The sequence below is a fragment of the Lycium barbarum genome, chromosome 1 (genome assembly GCF_019175385.1).
Source record: "Lycium barbarum isolate Lr01 chromosome 1, ASM1917538v2, whole genome shotgun sequence".
NCBI lineage: Eukaryota > Viridiplantae > Streptophyta > Magnoliopsida > Solanales > Solanaceae > Lycium > Lycium barbarum.
Window position 1 is genome coordinate 167978186 of NC_083337.1, and position 22834 is coordinate 168001019.

A 22834-nucleotide genomic window follows, 5' to 3' on the forward strand; every position below is an offset into this window, starting at 1 on the left:
ATCTGATTAAGAGTAAAGAGGTCATGAGTGATCTATGATTTAAAGTTTACGGGCTCCTACAATGATCTCAAAATAATATATAAATAACTAGGTTTCAAGTTAAACATTTAATATATTTAGTGAATTTCTTAAGGCATACTCCATAGTCCATATAGTCACGTGAGCCCATAGATTATAAGTGTTCTACAAGTTCAATTCGGCTCTAATCTCATCCATCTCACCCCATTCTTGGCAGTAGATTAGTGGTTATCCAAGTTGATTCAAGAGGGCCTGAACTCAGTAATATAGAATTTGACTTTTACATGAATATATCACACTTTTAAGTATGTTGAATGGATTATATAGGGGGTGATGGGTCAAAACTGATAGCGCCCCAAATTTTGTATGGGTCTGATGAAAAAGAAGCAAATATGGAGCCCAATTAAACCCATTTATATGTGGGTTTTTTGTGCGGATTGGCCTTCAAAAGCACTGGTCTTTAATTTTTGTCCCTCAAATTGGTGGTCTTTAATTTTTGTCCTTCGACCAATACCTCAAGGTTCTGGGTTCAAACTCCAGCTCAGTCAAAAAAAAAAAAATCGCAAGGCAGAGGTTTGGATTCACAAGGCCTCAGGCAGAATTTTGAATGGAAAACTCTACTTGCAAGTAGGGCTATTCACGGTTTTGGTTAAAATCAAAACCAAACCGAAAATTTAACCAAAACCGAATAAAAAATTGACATTCTGTTTGATTTGGTTTTAAATTTTAAAAACCGATAATATTTGGTTTGGTTATGGTTCTATTCAAAAATAACCGAACCAAACCGATAAATTATATACATAAATTTTATAATTATTTATATGTATAATATTAGTTTTTCATAAATAATTATAGATATTTTATAACTTTTAATCATTAATTTGATTTTTGGTCTACTTATTTCACATGATTGTTTAAGGCCCATCTTTTTAAGAATATGTCCAAGCCCATGTCTTTAGGTCTTTTTACTCTTTTTTAAGTGCTAAGTGTAAACCTACTAGCAGAAGCTCACGTTAGAGTCTAATGTCTTTAGGGCAATTTGCAGGATTACCCTTCGTTGGGGGTGGTCTTTAATTTTTATCCCTCAAAATGGTGGTCTTAAAATTTTACCCTTCAAGCAGAATTTACACCTCACAGGCAGAATTTCTGCCCATGCAAATTCTGCCTAGCTATTTTTTTTTTACCTGAGCTGGGTTTGAACCCACAACCTCGGGGTGTTAGGCGAGGGGTATAAATTAAAGATTACCAATTTAAAGGGCAAAAATTAAAGACCACCCCAAATGAAGGGCAATCCGCGCAAAAAAAAAAAAGATATCTTTAACTTAAATTCTTGGTCTTTCATCGTTAGCCATGTTTTAGGTTGTTTTTTTTTTTCCCCCGAATTAGCATTTGCTGCAACTCAAACATATGGTAATGTCCTAATACTTCTTTCGTGGGTAATTCTCCTAAAAAGCAGAAAAGTACAACTCCTTATAGTCGAGACTCTAGCCTTGGGATAATGATAGAAAAACATCTGAAGTTTGGGATCATTACACAAAGTTTTTTTTATTTCATATATTTTCATTTTAACTTTAAGTAGTCTTTATGTTTAATTAATATGTATGTTTGTAACAACAACTAAAAGCTCCTATGCTCTACTTTATTTCCAGGTATGTGTATTAAGATGACAAAAATGGTGCAGCCACTACTAGGTTAGTTTTTAGCTCTATGTAATAGTTTAGCAACTTTGGGTAACTTGAGTACTACACTATCACTAATAGTGAAAATGTTTCTATGATGTATGTTCCATCTCAAACAAAAAATAAAAGTTATCGTTTGAACTAAAAAAAAATACATATCTTTTTCAACTTTTTAATGTTTTACTGATAAGTCTCATAGCTGCTAGTCATAAACCGTAAAATCGAACCAAACCGGTGGTTATTATTTTATCTGGTTTGGTTATGGTTATAGACATTTAAAACCGACTAAATTGGTTTGGTTATGGGTTTAATCAATAATCGACCCAAACCGAACCATGAACACTCCTACCTGCAGGCAAAATTTTGAATGCAAAACTCTACCTACAGTCAAAGTTTTGAATGTTGCATTCAAAATTCTGCCTGAGGCCTAACTTTGGCCCGAATAAGTCTAATTTTGCTATAAAACGTTGTCTTGCGATTTTTTTATTTTTTTTACTGAGCCGAAATTCGAACTCCAAACCTCATGATACGAGGCAAAGGACAAAAATTAAAGATCATCGGTTTGAGAGGCAAAAATTAAAGAACACCCCAAAATAAGGGCAAAGAACCCCCAAAATAAGGGCATTCCTGGGAATTGCCCTTTATACGTTTAGGATATCTGTTGTGCTCCATTTCCTCCTCCTCCTTTTTATGCAACAGATCCTAGGCGGATGAAGTTGAATGACATTCAATCAATTCTAACTCAAATTGAAGTTCTCGCTGTCAATTCTCTCACTTGATTTTGAACTACGTGGTATACTCTTGCGGTCTTTGCCAAAAGCTGCCTAAAAACCAAGAAATCATTCTTGCAATAAGCTCAAACCTTATACATGGCGAGACTAAGAAAGCCATGACGCAACTCTTGAAATTAAATTCTAACATTAGTCGTACACGACAATACAATAAACTCAAGTATTTTTTTTTTCTTTTTTCGACTCGATCATTTGTGCGACCGCATACCTAATACTTCATTCTCTATATGTGTTATACAATTGCGCGAATGAGTGTTATGAAAAGACACAATACATAGTTTACTTTCGAACCTTGATGACAAATCTCTTTGACACACCTTTCCATCGAGTCCGGAGCCTAAAGGGCATAAAAATACACGGTATAAACCAAAAGAGGATAGCCTTTTATTTACAGACCAAAACGGGTATAACGTGTACCAGTCCACGTTATACCCCAATTTTTTTTTTTCAATTGTCAGTCAATCACAGAGAAAAAAATAATAATGGTATAACGTGGACTGATCCACGTTATACAAAATTATTTGTATAGCGTGGATCAGTCCACGTTATACCATTAATATATATTTTTCTCCCCAACGTTTTACAAAATAGTTTGTAAGACGTTGCCTCTATTTAAATCATATTCGGCTGTGTTTTTAATAAAAAAAAATTATTGATTTTTTTAATTTTTAAAGCATATAGTTAATTTCAGTGATTAACTGAAATAAATATTTTAACACATGCAATAATTAAATATGTGTTATATATGCGAACATAAATAAAAAATAAAATATAAGTTAAATAAACTTCACACATTAACTGAGTAGTAAATGTTAAATTACATACTAACTATTAAACAACACAAGACATGTTATATATTCTTGGAAGATTACATAAGGAAACAACGATCGTACAACTTAAGAAAAAACATAAAAACCAACAAGCAATAACAACTATTGATTTCTGTCGGGGCAACGATTCTTGTTATGACCTGCCTGCTTGCACGTATACACTTTCTAGCCATGCGAGCAGGAGCTATATCCATTTCATTCCTCCTTCTAGTTGTAGTCCGCGCTCCTGAACCCAAAGTAAGTTTTGTTTGAAAAAATTTAGTGTTTGACTGTAAGGTTATTTTAGTCAACTTTATATGTCGAGAAAATTAGTCAGCCTTATTTTCAAAAATTGAAACCGCAGAAGTGAAATTGACATTCACAGCTACATTACCCCGGAATTTTTACATTGAAATCTATTGCGTATCATCATCTTATAAGTAAATAAAACTGAAAATTTCAGGCCAATTTGGGGGAAAATTGAAATTGAATGGGATAAAAGGTGTTTTTTTTAAAATCGGCTCGGCCGCGGCAGTTTGTCCGCGTAGATCTCGAAAAAATACGCAAGTTCAAAAAAAAATGCGTAAAACGGACGTCCGAGCGCAAAGTTATGACCATCTAAAGTTTGACCATTTTACAACTAGTTTTTCTCCCTATATTTTTTAGAATTATATTTATATTCAAAATAAAGTTATGTCTTGATTAAAAAATAACACGCTTAAATCAAAATCTTAAAAAATAAAACACTCTAGAGTTTCCAAACAAAATTTACTTCGGGTACCTTTTCAACCCCTAAAATGACTATCCGAGCGTCTACGTATCCTTGATGTATTGAGCCTACATTATTGTACGCAGAAAAAATATCAGGTTCTATATAAAATATTGACGTTTCAGAGTCTTGACACACAACTAATCGTTGGTCAAAGTATGGAAAAAACACTAAGTTTTTTCAAACAAAACTTACTTCGGGCACCTTTTCAACCCCTAAAATGACTATCCGAACGTCTATGTATCCTTGATGTATTGGGCCTACATTATTGTACGCAGAAAAAAATATCAGGTTCTATATAAAATATTGACATTTCGGAGTCTTGACACACGACTAATCATTGGTCAAAGTATGAAAAAAACACTAAGTTTTTTCAAACAAAACTTACTGCGCTAAAGGTATTTTTGTAACTTTTTTTTTGTTGGGGTATTTTGGTTCAAAATGATTTTTTTGGGGGCATTTTGATTCCGGACTCCTATTTTGTAAAACGTTGGGGAGAAAAATATATATTAATGGTATAACGTGGACTGATCCACGTTATACAAAATTATTTGTATAACGTGGATCAGTCCACGTTATACCTTTTAATTTTTTATTATTATTTTCTCTGTGATCGACCGACAATGAAAAAAAAAATTGAGGTATAACGTGGACCAGTCCACGTTATACTCGTTTTAGTCTGTAAATAAAAGGCTACCCCCTTTTAGTTTATACCGTATATTTTTATACCCTTTAGGCTCCGAACTCCCTTTCCATCACAAACAACCGTTGATACAACCAATCTTTTAAAATACGTCTAACACACACTAATTTTTTTTTCTCAGCTAATGAAATCCCTGACATTATTATAGCATGAAATTGTATGCAAAAGTACCAAACCTACCCTGTAGCGTATGGCTTATGAATAGTTCCAACAAGTGTTAATTTATGGAGTTCTCTATCTCATTTAAAAAGCTTCAGAGTATTATTTCTAATATTTAAGATTTGTTATAAAATAATAAAGCAAGCAAGAATAATATTGTAGACAAAGAGAGGAGAGGAGAGTTCTTTTATTTCTCTTGAGAGATGCATTTACAATGAAGAAAAACCTCTATATTTATAGGAGAAAACTGACTTGATCCCAAAGTCACTAACCTTAATATTTCTCCTAAAGATAAACGTCCACAATATATAGATAACTATTCATAATACTCCCCCTTGGATGTCTATTTGATAAATGATGTGTCTCACTAAAACCTTACTAGAAAAAACCCAGCGGGAAAAAAATCATAGTGAAAGAAAAAAAGTACACATTTATAATAATACGCCTTTTGGTTGCCTCATTAAAAACCTTACCAGGAAAACCCAATTGGGACAAAACCTTGGCTAAGGGAAAAAGAGTACAACGCGTATTAACTCGTCCCGATGGGTACATCACTCCTAAACTTGAATCTTCGCATTCCAATCTTGTGCATCATCTTCTTGAAAGTTGTAGTTTGTAGAGACTTGGTGAACAAATCAACCATAGTATCACCTGAACCAATCTGTTACACGTTAATATCACCATTCTTTTGGAAATCATGTGTGAAGAATAACTTTGGTGAAATGTGTCTTGTTCTTTTATGAATTCTCTATTTAGTTGGGCTATGTATGTTGTTGCATCTTCAGTGTTTGGATAGAGTTGCATCAACATATAATATTGTTGAAATCACTCCAAGTGCATTCTTGACTTGCTTTATAAACAGATGCTATCTTTATATGATTTAACTGTCATGTAGAACAATATCGTATGACAGTTTAATGCATCAATTGCATAAAGATATGGCATTTCAGGACCAAAGAATTCTGCAAGTTGCTCATTTCAACTTCTTTCAGCAAATAATTTATTTCTTTTGAAAACTCTTCAAGAGTTTCAATAATACTAAGTCATCAACTTGCACTAACAATATGACAGATTTTGATTTCCACCAAGACGTAGAGATAAATAGACCCTTAGTCATTAAACACTCATTAAGGTGATTAAATCGCATTCACCTTGCTTGATTTAATTCATATACGAATAATGAACAAACTTCTAGGTCTTGTATATGCTTCAGGCATTTAAAATTCTTTAAGAATTTTCATATAAATTTGTCAAGTGATAATATCCATTAATATCTCAAGGAGTGTTTGGACTACAGGTCCAATAAGCTTGAAGCTTACCAAAATGCATCATTTCACTTAGTAATAATGTCTATGTTAGCATGCTTTATATTCGTAGAATTCAGATCCTCACAATCTTTTACAATATTGCGCTATATTGTACCAAAGATATTGTCGACGATATATCATTTGTATCGGTTCGCAATATGACATAACATATTGAAATCTCATCACTTTCATTATTTTAGGTACCCAAACCTCTCATGAGGTTTCATGAAGTGTTATGTCATATGCTCTTCAAGAGCACATTGCCTCCTTATTATGACCATTTTGATCATTTGTTCCTCTCCCTTTTCATGGATGATTTCATTTGGAACCGATTGATATACTTCATGCATGTTGTAGACTCTGTCCTTCGGGGACATGAATTTAATAGGAGCATTTTCCAGCTGAAATTAGAAATTAATTTTGGGTCTGCAAATGCTTCTAGCATTTGACTTGAATTATCTTTTGAATGAGGATCATACTAATGATAATTCATAACATATTTCTCAGCTTCTTATTTTCTCCCCCTTGTGTTAGAAAAACTAACATATATTTCATATCCTCTTTAGGGAATCCATCTTTGTGCATCATGATAGATTAATTAATCATATACCACACTTAAAAATTATTAGATGGAAATATCTGGTTCCTGACCCTGAACCAATTGTGAGGGGAGAATTTATCATAATTTATTGGTCTAATGCATACAAGTGTTGTTGTATGCGATATATCATATTTCAGATCAACACATGAAGCTATGTTCTCATAAGCAATGGTTTAGCTATTTATCGGAGGCATTCAACGCCAAACCAGCTTCGATATAAACCAGCATTAACAAGATGAATTATCTTGCATACATAATCTGAAAATTGTTCTCTCAACTTATTATTTTGAGCAAGTAACTTTGCAATGTCAAACTGCGGGTTGACAATAAACACGTGACCGTCTTATCGATGCATCTATTTAAGACATCACATAACAAGTGAACGGGCCCATATTCACTTTTTATATTTTTCTAGAATTTAATCCAACATTAGCCAGTATTTCAACTTATCATGAGAATAAGTAACAAAAATAAATTCTTGAAGAATCTTATAGTTCTTCAATATATGTCAAATACTCAATCGGCACATCATTTTTTAATCGGGATGGCAAACCGCTCATGCCAACTAATAAAATTATTTATACTAGTAAACTTCAAGTTTACTATTCCATGTGCTATTTGTTTTAGTAAACTTCTGGTTTACTATGACATGAATTGTCTTTTTTTTTTCCAATTATTTTACCTCTTCTGGAGGTGAGTCGTGATAACTTCACAACTAATCGCACGTCCGTATTTATATCTTTACTAAATATCATCATATTCACTTAGGGAATGGATCTGTATTTGCTTCAAGAATAGAACATAATCATCAAAACGTGCTTTAACCATATAAAATTATGATTGCTTAGAACCTCTTTAAGGATATTGCTAATTCAGGAGCAAATCAAGTAAAAAATATAGAGAATTTTTCTCTAACATATCTTCCTTTATAATCACAATAAGCCCATGAAAGTATTTACCATTGTGAGTGGTCATTGGCATATTCCACTTCTGGTGGTTAACAAGTTTAGTTAGAGCGAGACCTTATAAAATATATACTCACTTCTGGTGATTGTACGTCTCATGTACTCTATTGTAATTTAAGCGATGCTCTGCAGGAGCAAAGTTTTAACGCCTCTCAAAATATTATTATTACTCCCGGTAATTAATAATAATAATATATAGCTAGGATGGATACTAAAATCACCTTTTGGAGGTGACAAATTCTAATGTCGTATATAAATAATTTTCAGATATTCATTAATTAATGGCATATCTAACACTTGTACAATCCATACATGAATTTAGGCGAATCAACACGAAAGAAGAGGTCTTGATTAAAAAGAACTTATCACGGTCCACAGTAGGCAAACGTTATGCAGTAATAAAGTTGATACGAGATCCCATGTTTGTAGTTTGACAGTATTTGGCCAACAAATCAAATATTATACTATTTTTGATCGATTCCACTGCAATCCACGTATTAATACTCAAAATCACTAGAATTAATAAAAAAGTTAATGTACTGATTATAACACCAGTAAGTAGATCACGATATCCTTTGCCAATTTTGGTATATCATTCATAGCCATGATTTAAAGTTGGATTAGTGTAACTTACCTGGAAATTGCTTCTCATACCATCGATACTTTTAAAGTATTTGCTCGAGATGGCAGAATCTCGTGCTGATAACGTGTTATTGTTAGTAATTTGTATTTCGAAACAATAACTTAGCAAAATTTTCAGAAAGCAGTAACTTTAAAAAAAATAATCAGAAAGTATAAACCAATATAAAACAGAATCTGGAAAAATAATCATAAATAGTATAAGAAAATATTTTTAAGGAACAGAAATCCAGCCCACTGAATGCACAGTGTCCTTAGGGAAATTATTCCCCTCAAGTACCCGAGGTTGAATGTAGAATATATCCTCCCAGGATAGAAAGATTTCATTCACCGGAATTTATAGCCATTAATGCACTGGAACTGGTTGGTATTTTAAATAAATAAATAAATAAATAACTGGATATTTTAATTAATTAATTAATTAAAGAAAATTTGGTCTAAAAAGATTATCAATCAATCATTTGACCAAAGCCGAAGCCGAAGCCGAGCCTACCGACAACGGCGCGAGGGGAGACCCTCTTCTTAACCCTTTAGCAACAAGAAGGAGTGCTTCTACTTTTAAGTAGGAGAACTTTCCTTTCCACTACCTATGAGGGACAAACACTTATTTTATAAAGCAAGAGGGAACAACTCATTTTCCCTCCACTTCTTTTCCCTCCATTTCCCATTCAACCTATCAATAAAACCCAACAGTTATAAAATAATAATGCAAGCAAGAACAATATTGTATACAAAAAGAGGAGAGGAGAGTTCTTTTATTTCTCTTGAGAGATATATTTACAATGAAGGAAGACCTCTAAATTTATTGGGGAAAACTGACTTGATCCCAAAGTCACTAACCCTAATATTTCTCCTAAAGATAGACATCCACAATATATAGATAACTATTCATAACAAGATTAATGATCTAATAATTATTGAAGCATGCGACTATCTCATCTAAAAGCTTAAGTTGTTAGAGAGAGCATACATGTATTATTTAATATATTCTTAACACGCCCTTCACGTGCACGCTTTAATCATTTTCTTTTATTGGCCGCAAACGTGACAATTCTTTTATTATTACGGGTAGCGTGAGATTCGATCCTATGAATTTGCCTGTTCCAATATCATATTGAAGTATGTGATCTTTTCATTTAAAAGTTTAAACTGTTAAAGGAATCATCACTATTATCATTTAGGGTGTGTTCGGCATGAAGGAAACATTTTTCAATTTTCTCATGTTCGTTTCGTTTCTTTAAAAAATAAGTTCCTTAGAAATGAGGAAAATGACCTCTCTAATAAAAGTAAGAAAACTAAGTCCCACAATTGGCATTCCACAAACCACCCCACCAAACCCCAATCACTTCCACCACCAGCACCCAACTCAATTCCCCACCCCCCAAACCCCCCTCCAAAAAAATATTTTTTTAAAAAAGTTTTAATTTTTTTTGGATTTTTCTTCACCGCCCCCCCCCCCCCCTCCCCGCTGCCTCACCCTGAGATGAGAGGGAATGTCGATTTGACTTGAATCCTGGATCTGATATTAAATCCCATGCCTTGAAGGGGACTCGAACCTCCACGTTCTTTAGCACGAGATTTTGAGTCTCGCGTGTCTACCATTTCACCACCAAGGCATATTGAAAGTGAATCGTATTCCATGAATATAATATCTATCTAGTGTGATGTATGAAATATATGACAAAGGTGGATCTATTGATCGACCAACCTCCAATTTTTTTGTTAAAAGTTTTTTATTTTTTTATTTTTCTACACCACCCACCTATCACTCCCAAATTTTCCATTTCATATATTTTATTTTACTTTTACAAAAATATTATAAAAAATGAGAAATTTGCGTGGTTAAATTTAAGGTGGCGTGGGTGGTGGGCGGGCAAGGGTGCGATGCGGAGGTAAGAAAAAATTTCTCATTGTTAATATTTTTTTACAAAAGTAAAAAAAATTATATGAAATAGAAAATTTGTGAGGGGTGGTGGAGTGGGTAGAGCGGTGTGGAGTGGGGTTGGGGTGAAGATCAAGTGCGTTCGAGGGTGATGGTTGGTGGTAGGTGTAGTGAGTGGTGGGGGTGGAGTTGGTGAGGCTTGGGTGAGTATTTTTTTAAAAAATATTTTCTACTAACAAATTCTTATTCACTTTAACTAAATATGAGAAAATAAGTAAGAAATTCACGTATTTTCCCCCTACGGAACACACCCTTAATTATATTGTTAACAATAATTGGTGCATCTACTTAAACAAAAAATATAAAGAATTTACTAATAAGGAAAGCAACCTATATCAAAAAGGAAAATATCTCCTCTCTACTGGGCATATATAAAGTTAACCCATTTATCCCCGTATAGTCTTTTAACTCACTTTTATCTTTTCTTCTCTCTCTCATTTCATAAACCCTAGCTCTTTAGTGTTAGTCGATGGCCGGTACATATGGTTACGAAGGCGGCGGATCTGCTCCGCCACCTAGTGGAGGAGGAGGCTATGGAGGCGGCGGTGGTGGATACGGTGGTTCTGGAGGCGGCGGTGGGTACGGATCGGGCGGTGGTGGAGGATACGGCGGTTCAGGTAGTGGCGGTTACGGCGGATCATACGGTGGCGGTGGTGGTAGAGGTGGTGGTGGTGGTGGTCGAGGAGGTGGAGGTGGAGGATATGGTGGTGGCTCCCAAAATCGAGGTATCTACAATTGGTTTAATTACTATGCCATGTAAATTATTGTTTTTATCGATTAGGAGGATTATAGGACCATCACATGGTTTCTATATCTTGATTTTCATTTTTCTTTATCTTTTACAATTATTTCTTCCATAATTTCTAATTATAGCAACATACCCAGTGTAATCCCACAAGTAGGGTTTGGGGAGGGTAGGATGTACGCAGACCTTACCCTACCTTTGTGGTGTAGAGAGGATGTTGCTGATGTTTACAGATAATTGAATATGTTCTAATAGAATCATGTACAATAAAAACATTCATGATTTTCAAGGTCAAGTTGCTTAATTTCTGATGTTTCACTCTCTAGGAATTTAAGTTTGTCCTTTTGTTTTTTTGGGTATGGTATCGATTTACTTGGTATGAATCTACCAGAAAATTATACTGTCCAAATAGACTAAAATAGATTTCTTGTACATATATAACTTTTTGAATCACATTAACATAAGAGAAGTACATGGTCATATCTTAAATATGGAATTTGAATAATTACCATGTTATGTAAAATTGTCTGTAGTTGGAATGAGTTTTTAATTCATATGTGAATCTATTGACAGGTGGCGGTGGCGGTGGATACCAAGGAGGAGATCGTGGAGGTCGCGGCGGTGGTCGTGGTGGAGGAAGTGGTAAGGAAGGTGATTGGCGTTGCCCTAACTCAAGGTAATATTCTCACATCCTTCTGCGTGGATACTCAGGTCATGTTAAATCATCCTTACTAAAATTTCTCCCCTTAACCTTGTGGAACATTTGTTAAATCATCTTTACTAATATCTTCCCTTAAACGTCGTGAGACTTTTTCTTATTAATTCCATAAGAGCAACAACAACAACAACATACCCGTTGAAATCCCACTATTGGGGTCTTGGGAGGTAGAGGGGTTGTTTCCGATAGACCCCTTGCTCAAAAAAAGGTAGTTGTAAGAAAATAGACAGCAAAACAGCAAGATTGAAAACAAATGCATCAACATATAGTACTGTTACTAAATGTAAAGGACAAGAGAAGAATAAGTACTGCACTCCAGTCTCCAGGTACCCCCTCAGCTACCTACTACTCTTCTACCCTAATCCTCAAACTACATACCGTCCTATCTAAGGTCATGTCCTTAGTCAGCTGAAGTTGTGGTATGTCCTGCTACAAAAAATCTCTCGCACCTCCTAACTGGCGCATCCTCACACCTCTTCTTCACATGCCCGGACCATTTCAGGCTTTCAGCCTTGCTTCCCTCATCTTGTCCGCCACTAATTCCATAAGAGCGAGAAAAGAAAAAAAGATTATATTTGCTTCTAGCTCTGAACCTATGCCAACTAGATAGAGGGAGGTGGCGTTTGTTTGTGCAATCTTTTTCAGCAAAAACTGAAGTTAATTTATTTGGAAGATCATGTTATCTAAGTGGTAATGTCAATTACTATAATACTTGCTTTCCCCAACATAGTGTGGAATCTGGATCATTTCCTATGACGCCATTTGCTTTCTATATACATGTGTTCTGATTGTATATGAACCAGATCGGTGATATAGATAATGTTTCATACTTATCACTAGAAATATATGATCTACTCAAGATAACAGTGTTTCCATGTGCAGGTTCCCTGAGAAATTTATTTTGATTGTTCTTGCCTTTATTATTGTAATTCTAATTATGTGTATATCCTGTCAATTCGGCAAATTGTTAGTTCAGTGCGGTGGTTATTTCAAGGTTATGTAAATTGTTAGTTCAGTGCGGTGGTTGTTCCAAGGTTATGTATTTTGGGTTAGATTTCCTAATATTTCTTTCAATATATGTTATTGTGTTTGTTATCGTTTCTTGTCAATTGTTATTAATTCTGGCATGTCTGGGTGTAGTTGTGGAAATTTGAACTTTGCTAGAAGAACTGAATGTAACAAATGTGGTGCTCCTTCACCTGCTGGTTCCGACGATCGTGGTGGCAGAGGTGGTAGCAGTTATAACAGAGGTGGAAGTGACGGGGGATATGGAAATAGTCGAGGGGGAAGAGGTGACAACTATGATAGCAGAAATGCTGGAGGTGGTAGAACTGGTTCTTATGGTGGTAGTCAGGGAAGAGATGGTGGTGGTTATGCTCAAGGTCCTCCACATGCTCCTCCATCTTATGGGGGAGCTGATAGTAGCTATCCACCACCTTCTAATACTTATGGTGGGAACTCTGATGCAGTCCCTCCGCCCACGAGTTATGTAGGTGGACCTGCATCGTATCCCCCTTCATATGGTGCCCCTGGTGGCTATGGTGGGAATACACCAGCTGATGCCCGTGGGGGTGGACGGGGTGGTCCGCAGGGAGGATATGATGGTGGATATGGCAGTGGTGCCCGGAATGCAGGAGGTGGTTATGCTAGTTCACCAGCTGAGGCTCCGGAAAAGGTCAAGCAATGTGATGAGACCTGTGGAGATTTCTGTGACAACGCAAGAATATATATCTCAAATTTGCCTCCTGATGTGACCGTTGAAGAACTTAGAGAACTTTTTGGGAGCATTGGACAAGTAATATGCAGATTTCTTTCGGTTATGATTCTCAGTATCAGATTCATTTTGTATTGCAGCATTTATGTTGTTTTTTCCCTAACGTCTCATGATCCCTTGCTGTGTTAACTGTGGTATTGATGTTTGTCCGTAGACAAAAGGACGACCCAATACCTGTTATTCTCATTTACTTCATTTTGCTGACCATTAAAATATTGCCCTTGAATTCTGATAATGAAGTAGTTTACTTTTGTGAGTCTCTCTTGGTATATATACAAGGGTTAGTGCTTAATTCGTTTGTTATAAATGTGTAGGTGGCAAGAATTAAGCAAAAGCGAGGCTACAAAGACCAGTGGCCTTGGAGCATAAAGCTTTACACAGATGAACAGGGAAATAACAAAGGAGATGCAGTTCTGTCATATGAAGATCCTTCTGCAGCTCACTCTGCCGGCGGCTTTTTCAATAGTAAAATCTAGACCCAAATTTATTCATTTGAGTTAATTCATTAAATAAATAACATGCTGACCATAAAATATGATGATCAGATCATGACTTCAGAGGTTACAAAATTAGTGTTGCGATGGCTGAGAAGTCTGCACCAAAGCCTGCTCCAGCATTTGGTTCTGGGTGAGCCTTCTTTAGATATTGCACACTCGTTCTCTTGCATATTACATCTAGTTGTGCCACCATTCATAATTTATTATAACTCATAACATGTCTTAGTGGTTATGCTGTGGTATGTTGACAGAGTTAGCAATGTGATTAACTAGATTCTGGACGAGTGGACGTGTTGTTATTTGATTCAATTTTCTGGAGTTTTGATTCTTTCCTAATTAGATGAGCAGAGCTGTTCTTGCATGTAATGTTTACTATTATTGTTGTGTGAAGTTTCAAACTGTAGTTGCAAGGCTAAACTTCATACTTGAAGTTTACCTCCTGGGGTGTGTAATGAAGCTTAATTTTAATAAATGGAGTAGGGATGTTTTGTGTATTCTGAACTTCTGAGTCTCTGTACTAACCTGAAGAGTTAATTTATCTCTTATGCTCAAGTCTTTTCTATTCATTGACAGCCGTGGCGGCGGTCGAGGAGGTTATGGTGGTGGTGGTCGCAGGGATAACTACAGAGACGGTGGAGGTTCTGGCCCAGACAGACAGTTTCATGGTGGAAACCGTTCACGTCCTTACTGAGTTCCAGCCAAGCATTTTATGTACTAAAAATTTGTTGTGGGAGGGTTTTTTAATTAGTTCCATTTCAAGATAATACTCTCTGTGACTAAGAGGTAGGCTGTTCACTCACTTTCACTTGAGCTATATGCACTTTTTCTCTTTTCTTTCTGCTACTTGGTGCGTCAGAAGGGGTGGGGTTTTAGAAGTTCAATTTTTTCTTTGATACGTTGAATGTTTTGATAGAGGCGATCAGATATTCTGCAAATTGCTGCTAAGGTAGGTGCAATATTCAGGTGAGTGTTACTACTGTGAAACCAGAAACTCTGGTCATTCTCGCAGAATGATGTTTGGTTCTCTAGGTGATTTTGCTTGCATGTTAGAAATGCTAGCATCTTCCCATTAGACCTTATATAATGAATTTGTTGCCTATATGATGTGGCACTAAATTATTTGAGCTGTGTTTTTGCTTGTGTACCTGCAAGTTCAGTTTTTCTTCTGTGGAGGAATGACTTCTCAAGCTAAACACTTTTCAGAGATTTTTCCTCCATCTGAAGGCACTGTTCTGTTATCCTCGTAATCCCACTGAGATGCGTCAATCAAATTAGTAATGATCTTATAACATTGTTATCGGGGAGTTGGGATGTTAAAAGAGTGTTGTATTGTATGGGAGATCTCAGGTGTGAAGAAAGCTCGTCTGGTATCTTAAGGTTGCATTCAAACAAGATTTTGGTGATTATTGACTTGGTCCTGATTGAAGGCGGTGGGCAATGTTGTGCCATTCCCCGATCATTTACTGTAGCAGATGTTTCATTCATGGAGCAGTAAGTGCTTGTTCCGTACCTGCTGGAATTCCGAGTGGGTTTTCTTGCTGTATAAGACCTTGATAAAATGGCGGTGTTTCAGAGGTGGTAATTTATTTCAGTTTTTTGGTTTAGGTTACATTTGAGCTTGTCTTTTCTCTGCCGAGGAAGTGAAATGGGTACCATGAATGGAAATTTAAGATTTGTTTAGCCTTAACGTAGTATACGGTTTGAACCAAATAATCATCTTATGACAGCCGGAACAAAGAAGGTAGAAAAATTCTTGTGTGAACCTACATTTACTACGGGGCCGGGGTTGTAATCTGGCAGTGTAAACTACGCCCTTGCAAACTTGCATTGATGATTCTAGCTTGTTGTAAACTTAGAATTTTCACTGCAAGGTTTATCTAGCTTCTTACCTTTTTGTCTAGAGCTCAACTCGAAACACTTGTTATACCTGTAAAATTAAATTGAATTTCGCTTAGCATGCATGTAAACATTATTAGTTAGGCAATGTGCTTAACTTCACACTGCTAAAAGAAGTGAATGACAAAATTATCAAAAGATATAAAAAGATGTTTAATCTGTTTACAGATGGCGTAGTTTTGTCAGAGAATTGTCCTTCACTTACATTAGGATGGAATTACGTGTACACTACAGTTTCGTCACTGCATTTGATGGACCATTAATCATTATCTTTTCTCACCGTAGTTCATTAATCATGAAATCAGCAACTACTTTTCAGTCCTATAAATTCCTTTAAAGTCAATATTTTGTGACAATCCTTCGTAACAAAATTTTTCTGAAAAGATTTGGGTTTCAGTCATAAGTTTGTTAGAAGTATTACGATTTTGTCCGTTACAATTGTTGTCCCAAAGGAGCCTTTGGTTGCAACACATGTCCTTTTCACAAACTTTATTTAATAAATTTATTAATATAGGACTCTTTGTATAGAAGTTGTCCATTCAAGCGAATAAGGTCGACGCATGGTTTGAAGGAAAGCATGGAGAGTGCTGAACTTCGATCCCACGGTTGGGTGCTGAAAAAGGCTACGAACTCAAGTTCACATTAAACAAAAAAAAGTTATTTCCCCGTTTGTAACATATTACTAGGTTGTCAACATGTTACAATAGGTAATAGTTCGAAATTGGATATTGCAAAGAATCTTTATACCCTGCTTTCAACGGAAAACCTCGTTAATGTGATTTCGTCTCCTCTGATTTTTTCAAATTATCATGTAGTTGAGATATTTGACATTGATAGGTAAGATCTTCATAGTTACTCCGTAAGCAAAACAGACTGTGATCTAAACAGTTATGGAGTCAAGATTTTCACTATGGGAAGTTAAAATATAAAAAGATAACCACACAAAAAAATTATGGGGATTTAACATATAGTAGATATATAAATAATCTCTTTACCTGTCCCATACAATGCAATTTTTCAACAAAACATTGGACAAAGTTAGCTCCTCAGCTAGATCAATTACCCCTAAACTTAAATTCCCAATATTGTCATCTTACCATGTGGCTTCTTTTAAGGTAAAGGATTCAGCCATACAATCTCTAATTTCTACTATGAACTCCTAGATTTATTTAACGCGTACTAGTTTTTCAAGGAGCTAAACAAGTTAAAATAACAAGACGGGGGAAAAAACATATAAAAGGAAGAGATAGAGAAAAGCAGAACCATTTAAAATTAGGAGGAAAGTAATCCAACAAGCTAGCCTAATATGACGGATATATGTTCAATTATCCACATTTCTATCTAGCAGATCCAACTAACCTTCGTGTCTAACAATCTGACGTGTCTAACAATCTGAACAAAACTAACACTAATTGTTTCACCAAAATTCTTCCCATGCTTTCCATTTTCAGCGAACTTACCTCATTTGCTTCTTTAATCAATAGTTTGTGTAACAAAAATGGTAAAACGAAAAGTTTCAGCTTCGGCTGGATTAGTCCAAGGTCGTTATCGTCAAGAAGTATTTATATGTCAATTTTCTGATATGATAAGTTCCAAGGGATGTATATGGTCTGGCGGTGACCCCTTTTCTTTTAGTTTGCCACTAGTATTAGCCCAATTGATTTTCATTTTCTTTGTTACAAGAATTACTTTTGCCCTCATAAGACCTCTTAAACAAAGTATGGTCAGTGCACAACTTATTGTAAGCTCCTGTATTCTCTTAACACTATATAAGAGCACCGAAGAATTCTCTTAGTACTTGTATCCCAAAATTCACGCAATCGAAGTGGATTCTGGATTTGGATTTGACGAGTTCAAGAACTAAATCTAATGTCCTTTTGAAATGGAATTGAAATATAATATTTCTTGAAGTTTTAGTAATTTTTCACATATATATGTCTATGTTCTGTATCAAAAATACTGAGTTTAATTGAACTTGTTGTTTATAGGTTGTATCTGCCTCTTGATACCTAACAATTCTATTTGAACTTGTGTCGAGTGGATTAAAGATTTAAATTTGACGAGTTCAAGAGCTAAAACCAATACCCTTTTAAAATGCGTTGAAACATAGTATTTCTTGAAGTTTTACTACTTTTTCACCTGTATATGTGTATGTTCTTTGTCTAAAATATTGGGTTTTGGTTGAACTTGTTATTTACAGGCTGCATCTAAATACCTGATATTGTATTACTCGCAGAAATAGGATCTAGGATTTTAACTTGATGGGTTCAATCTTTAATGTTTTTTTAGCATTAAATAAACTGTACTTTTGAAACTATGGGTTCAGAATTAAATTTTTGTTGAAATGTTTGTTATCTTACTTATATATCTAAAATGTTGGTTTCCGTTTAAGCTGTTATTTATAGGCTGCATTTGCTTCTGACACTTTGTGTTGCAAAATTTATATTATCATTATTGTTGGTCTAAAACAGGCTGGTATTTTCTTGGGGCGATCAGGCTTAGGTCGTAACCGCGATTTTTCAACCATGATATTTCGACCAGGAGGCAGGATGGTACTACAAACAATTGCAGATCTCGGTTTCATGTTTCATGTTTTTGTTCTTGGAGTTCATGTAGATCCAACGATGGTGAGAAGAGCGGGAAGAAACGCAATGCTAATTGGCGCTTCCTGTTTTGCTCTGCCTTTTGCACTCGGCGGATTAGCCAGTTATACATTACCTCAATTGGCTATCATTGATGACGCGACAGCGCATTTCCTGCCTTTCATAGCCGTACTTAACTCTGCTTCATTCTTTCCGGTAATCACTAGCCTTCTTGGTGACCTTAAGATTCTAAATTCTGAAATTGGTAGAATAGCCACATTGGCCTCCTTGGTTAATGATGCTTGTATATATGTCGTTTCCATACTTGTAACGACAGTAAATGCGTCAACAAGTTATAACAAGTGGAACGGAGCGTTGTCCATCGCATGGATAGGCACGTTCCTGATAGTAATCATATTTGTTGTAAGGCCGTTTGTGAAACATGTTGCTAGGACTATACCTGAAAGAGGGGCTATGAGGGAAAGCCAATTTCTAATAATAGCTGTGTTAGCTTTGATCTGTGGATTTGTCACGGAGTCTCTCGGACAACCTGCTGCTCTTGGTACTTTTGTTTTGGGCATGGTGGTGCCACAGGGACCGCCTTTGGGCTCGTCTTTGGTTTACAGGATCGATACTTTATGTACGGGATTGTTGCTTCCTGCTAAGTTTGCTATCAGTGGTTTGACATTGGACATATTTGCCCTAGGAAACGGAAAGAGTCTTTTAGGCGTCGAACTAGTGATCTTATTAGGTTATTTTGGTAAGTTTGCTGGCACTCTTGTTCCAGCAGTTCATTTCGGGGTTTCCTTCCGAGATGCAGTCCCTCTTGCTCTCATCATGTGTAGCAAAGGAATTATTGAGGCGTCCCTGTATATCGGCTTCAAGGATACCGGAGTACGCATCCTATTTCCTCTCTTTTCTATGCTTATATAACGTTTTGCACGAGCAATGTATTAAACCTGTTATAGCATTTATAGTCAGACTTTTCTTTAACAACCACCCTATATTGCAACATTTTATTATAACAAGCAAGTGTTTTCTAGACTTGATTTTTATGTTATATTGTACCTCTCTATAACAACATTATACTTGTAACAAGAACATCCATCATTGTAACAATCCAATTTTTTGTAAATTATCCCTCTATAACAACCTTTCTCAAATATTAGTTGATTTTATTGTACTATTTCTCACATTGTTCCGCTAATTTGTCAATAACAATTGTTGTAAGTGTATAGCAACCTACTGCTATAAAAGCAAAAAAATATCAGAACGAACGAGATTGTTATAGATAGGTTTGATTGTATTTAGCAAGTTACTAGTTCCATTGTTTATGGATATTACATGAAAAATTCCTTAGAGGTTAAACTCGATTACTAAAAGCATACAAGTTACTTACATTTCTCTTGTTTGGTTATCTGCAGGTAATAACAAATGAAGCATATGCGCTTTTGTTAATCACAATGCTGGTCATAACAGGAATTATGAGACCTTTAATTTGGTACCTCTATGATCCGTCAAGAAGGTACTTAGGCTACAGAACAAATAGCATACAACATTTGGATCCGACCAGTGAGCTTCGGATACAAGTATGTATTCACAACGAAGATAATGTCCCGAGCATAGTCAATCTTCTCGAAGCCTCCAATGCCTCCAGAAGGAGACCGATTGCAGTGTTTGTTCTTAATCTAATGGAGCTCAAAGGCAGCGCGGCCGCTTTACTGGTGCCAACTCATAATAGAAAGGGGAAAGCGAAACTCAAGTCTCTGCCAAGCAGAACAGAACATATATCCAACGCATTCAACATTCTCGTGCATAGAAATCAAGGCTCTATGGCCGTACAACACTTCACATCAATCGTTCCGTATGCCACTATGCACGATGACATATGTACAGTCGCGGTGGATAAAGGTGTCAATATTGTGATCATCCCGTTCCACAAGCAGTGGGCTATTGATGGAACAGTAGGAGCCAATTTCCCTGCAATTAGGATGGTGAACCAACAGGTAGGAGTGTCAAATGGGTGCCTTGGGCTGAATTTGGGGTGATCAAAATGGGCTGAGTTAATAACTCGCCTAAAAGTTATCGGGGCTTAAATGGGTTGGGTTAAATTGGGCTAAAAAGTGGGTTAGAACCCAACCCGCCCAATTTTAAGTATTAATTTCTTTGTTTGTTCTTTATAAATTTTAGTATCTAACAAAACTATTTTTTAATTATCGTTATATAACATATAAAATAAAACAAAAAATGTCTTTTTGAAAATATTTTGACAAGATTTCTCGTAGGTCAGCTTGGACTATATATCACCCAATTTTTTGATGGGCTCGAGTGGGTTGGGCTGACTAATAAATGGGGGTCAATGAGAACCCCAAACTTGGACCGGTTTGGCAGATCATGTTTTCATGGGCTAATTTTGCCGCCTCTATCAACAGGTAATCCATAAAGCGCCTTGCTCAGTTGGGATCCTAGTTGATCGAGGTCAATTAGCAGATAACCAACAAATCTTGTTTGGTCATTCTTTTTTCCGCGTCACAATGCTTTACCTTGGCGGTCCTGATGATGATGAGGCGCTGGCCTATTGCTGCAGGATGCTAGGGCATCCCCACATTAGCGTGAATCTCGTCTGGCTCAGACATTCGAGTGACAAATTGGACAAGAGTATGGATTCGGATATGATACATTGGTTCAAGAGTAATAATATGGATGCAGGGAGGGTTAGTTACAAAGAAGAAATGGTGAGTGATGCAGTGGGGACGACTCAGGTTCTTCGTTCACTCGAGGACAATTGTGATCTTTGTATAGTTGGTAGAGATCACGAACACTACTCCGAGTTAACACTAGGGATTAACGAATGGATCGAGTGTCCTGAACTAGGATTTATTGGAGACATGTTAGCGACTTCGGATTATAGTTTTTCATTGCTGGTTGTGCAACAAATACCACCCGGGACTGAGTTTATAAACATCCAGGCCCTGAAGCCTGTTTCTAGCAGTTTTTATTCGGCTTCAGGAAAATATAGTCAGCATTCTGGGGTTGGCTCATTTGGCTAGCAGTTGTATTAGTTGTCTTCTTTGATCAATGCCAAAAATGTAGAAAATAGGTTGATGGATAGACAAATAGAAAAGAATGCTCCTTCTCTGCAATATAAAAAAGGAACAGCTCGGTGCATGAAACATACTGCATTCACGCAGGTCCAGGGAAATGTCGCACTCCAAGCAGAGGCGGATCTAGGATTTGATGGTGGCGGGTGCCACAATTTTCTTCAATATACATCTTATTAGGAACGTGTATTTGCGTCGGGTCGATCTCTTTTTAGTTTATTCGGGTCAACTTAATAGACTTTTTTTATTTGCAAATATGAAAATTACATCTCAAAAATCAAGAAACGAATATAATTAGTATCTTAAACAAGGAATCACACCCATTAACAACAGAAGTAAAGTTAATATTTTCATCAAGAGACTTGCATCTTTTATGTATATGAAAAAATGAATTTGCATAAGTAAAATAACAACTTTAATAAAGGAATTACACCAATCAAAATAAGAAAAATAATAGAAAAACTCTTCAAAAGGTAAATACACCCCATAAGTAAATGTAGAATTAGATAAACTACAAGTTCTAAAAAATAAATTATAAATTTTATGTTTTTTTTAAGCAGTACTTACGAAATTTCCATCACAATTTAAGTAGTAAAGTGATTTAAATTAAATTTAACAATTCTAGAATAGCATAAATTTTTATAATGCACTCCCTGCGTCCATCTTTATTTATCCATTATACTAAAAATATATGTTCACTTTTACTTGTAAGTTATATAGTTTGAAAAATCAAGAGATAATTTACCATTTTATACCTATTTTATCCTTATTATTAAGTACTTTAATTCATTTCTCATTTTATTTATTTCTTATTAAGAGTGTCCCAAGTCAAATATAGACAAGTAAACATGGACGGAGGGAGTAATAAACAAAAGAAATTATAAAAAAAAAGAATGAATGGAATTTTGATCTCAATCCAAAATTCCCATTGACAGTCAAGTTTTTCGATTTAAATACTCACAGATTTGAGATTAAGAGGAATACTTAATTTAAGGGATTTTGAAGTATCTATTTGTGTGTTCTCGCTAGAGATCACAAATAAAATAATAGAAAAGTGGAAAGGCAATATAAATAATAAAAAGATAAATAGAAAATTGGGAGAGCTGAAAAGGGAATTACTGGTACAAAAGAAGTAAAAA

The 22834-nt window shown here is 35.6% G+C and overlaps 2 protein-coding genes across 2 annotated transcripts; both read left to right on the top strand.

Moving 5' to 3' along the window:
• Positions 1-10783: 10783 nt before the first annotated feature.
• LOC132606432 (transcription initiation factor TFIID subunit 15b) lies at positions 10784-14959 on the top strand. The gene is made up of 6 exons (XM_060319930.1): positions 10784-11107; positions 11701-11803; positions 12986-13640; positions 13934-14084; positions 14165-14246; positions 14690-14959. The coding sequence occupies exons 1-6, from the start codon at positions 10852-10854 to the stop codon at positions 14805-14807; spliced, it is 1365 nt and encodes a 454-aa protein (XP_060175913.1). The 5' UTR covers positions 10784-10851; the 3' UTR covers positions 14808-14959.
• A 423-nt stretch (positions 14960-15382) lies between these two features.
• LOC132606423 (cation/H(+) antiporter 14) lies at positions 15383-21903 on the top strand. The gene is made up of 5 exons (XM_060319918.1): positions 15383-15607; positions 15722-17753; positions 18484-19488; positions 20019-20600; positions 21027-21903. The coding sequence occupies exons 2-5, from the start codon at positions 17511-17513 to the stop codon at positions 21642-21644; spliced, it is 2448 nt and encodes an 815-aa protein (XP_060175901.1). The 5' UTR covers positions 15383-15607; positions 15722-17510; the 3' UTR covers positions 21645-21903.
• The last annotated feature ends 931 nt before the right edge of the window (positions 21904-22834 follow it).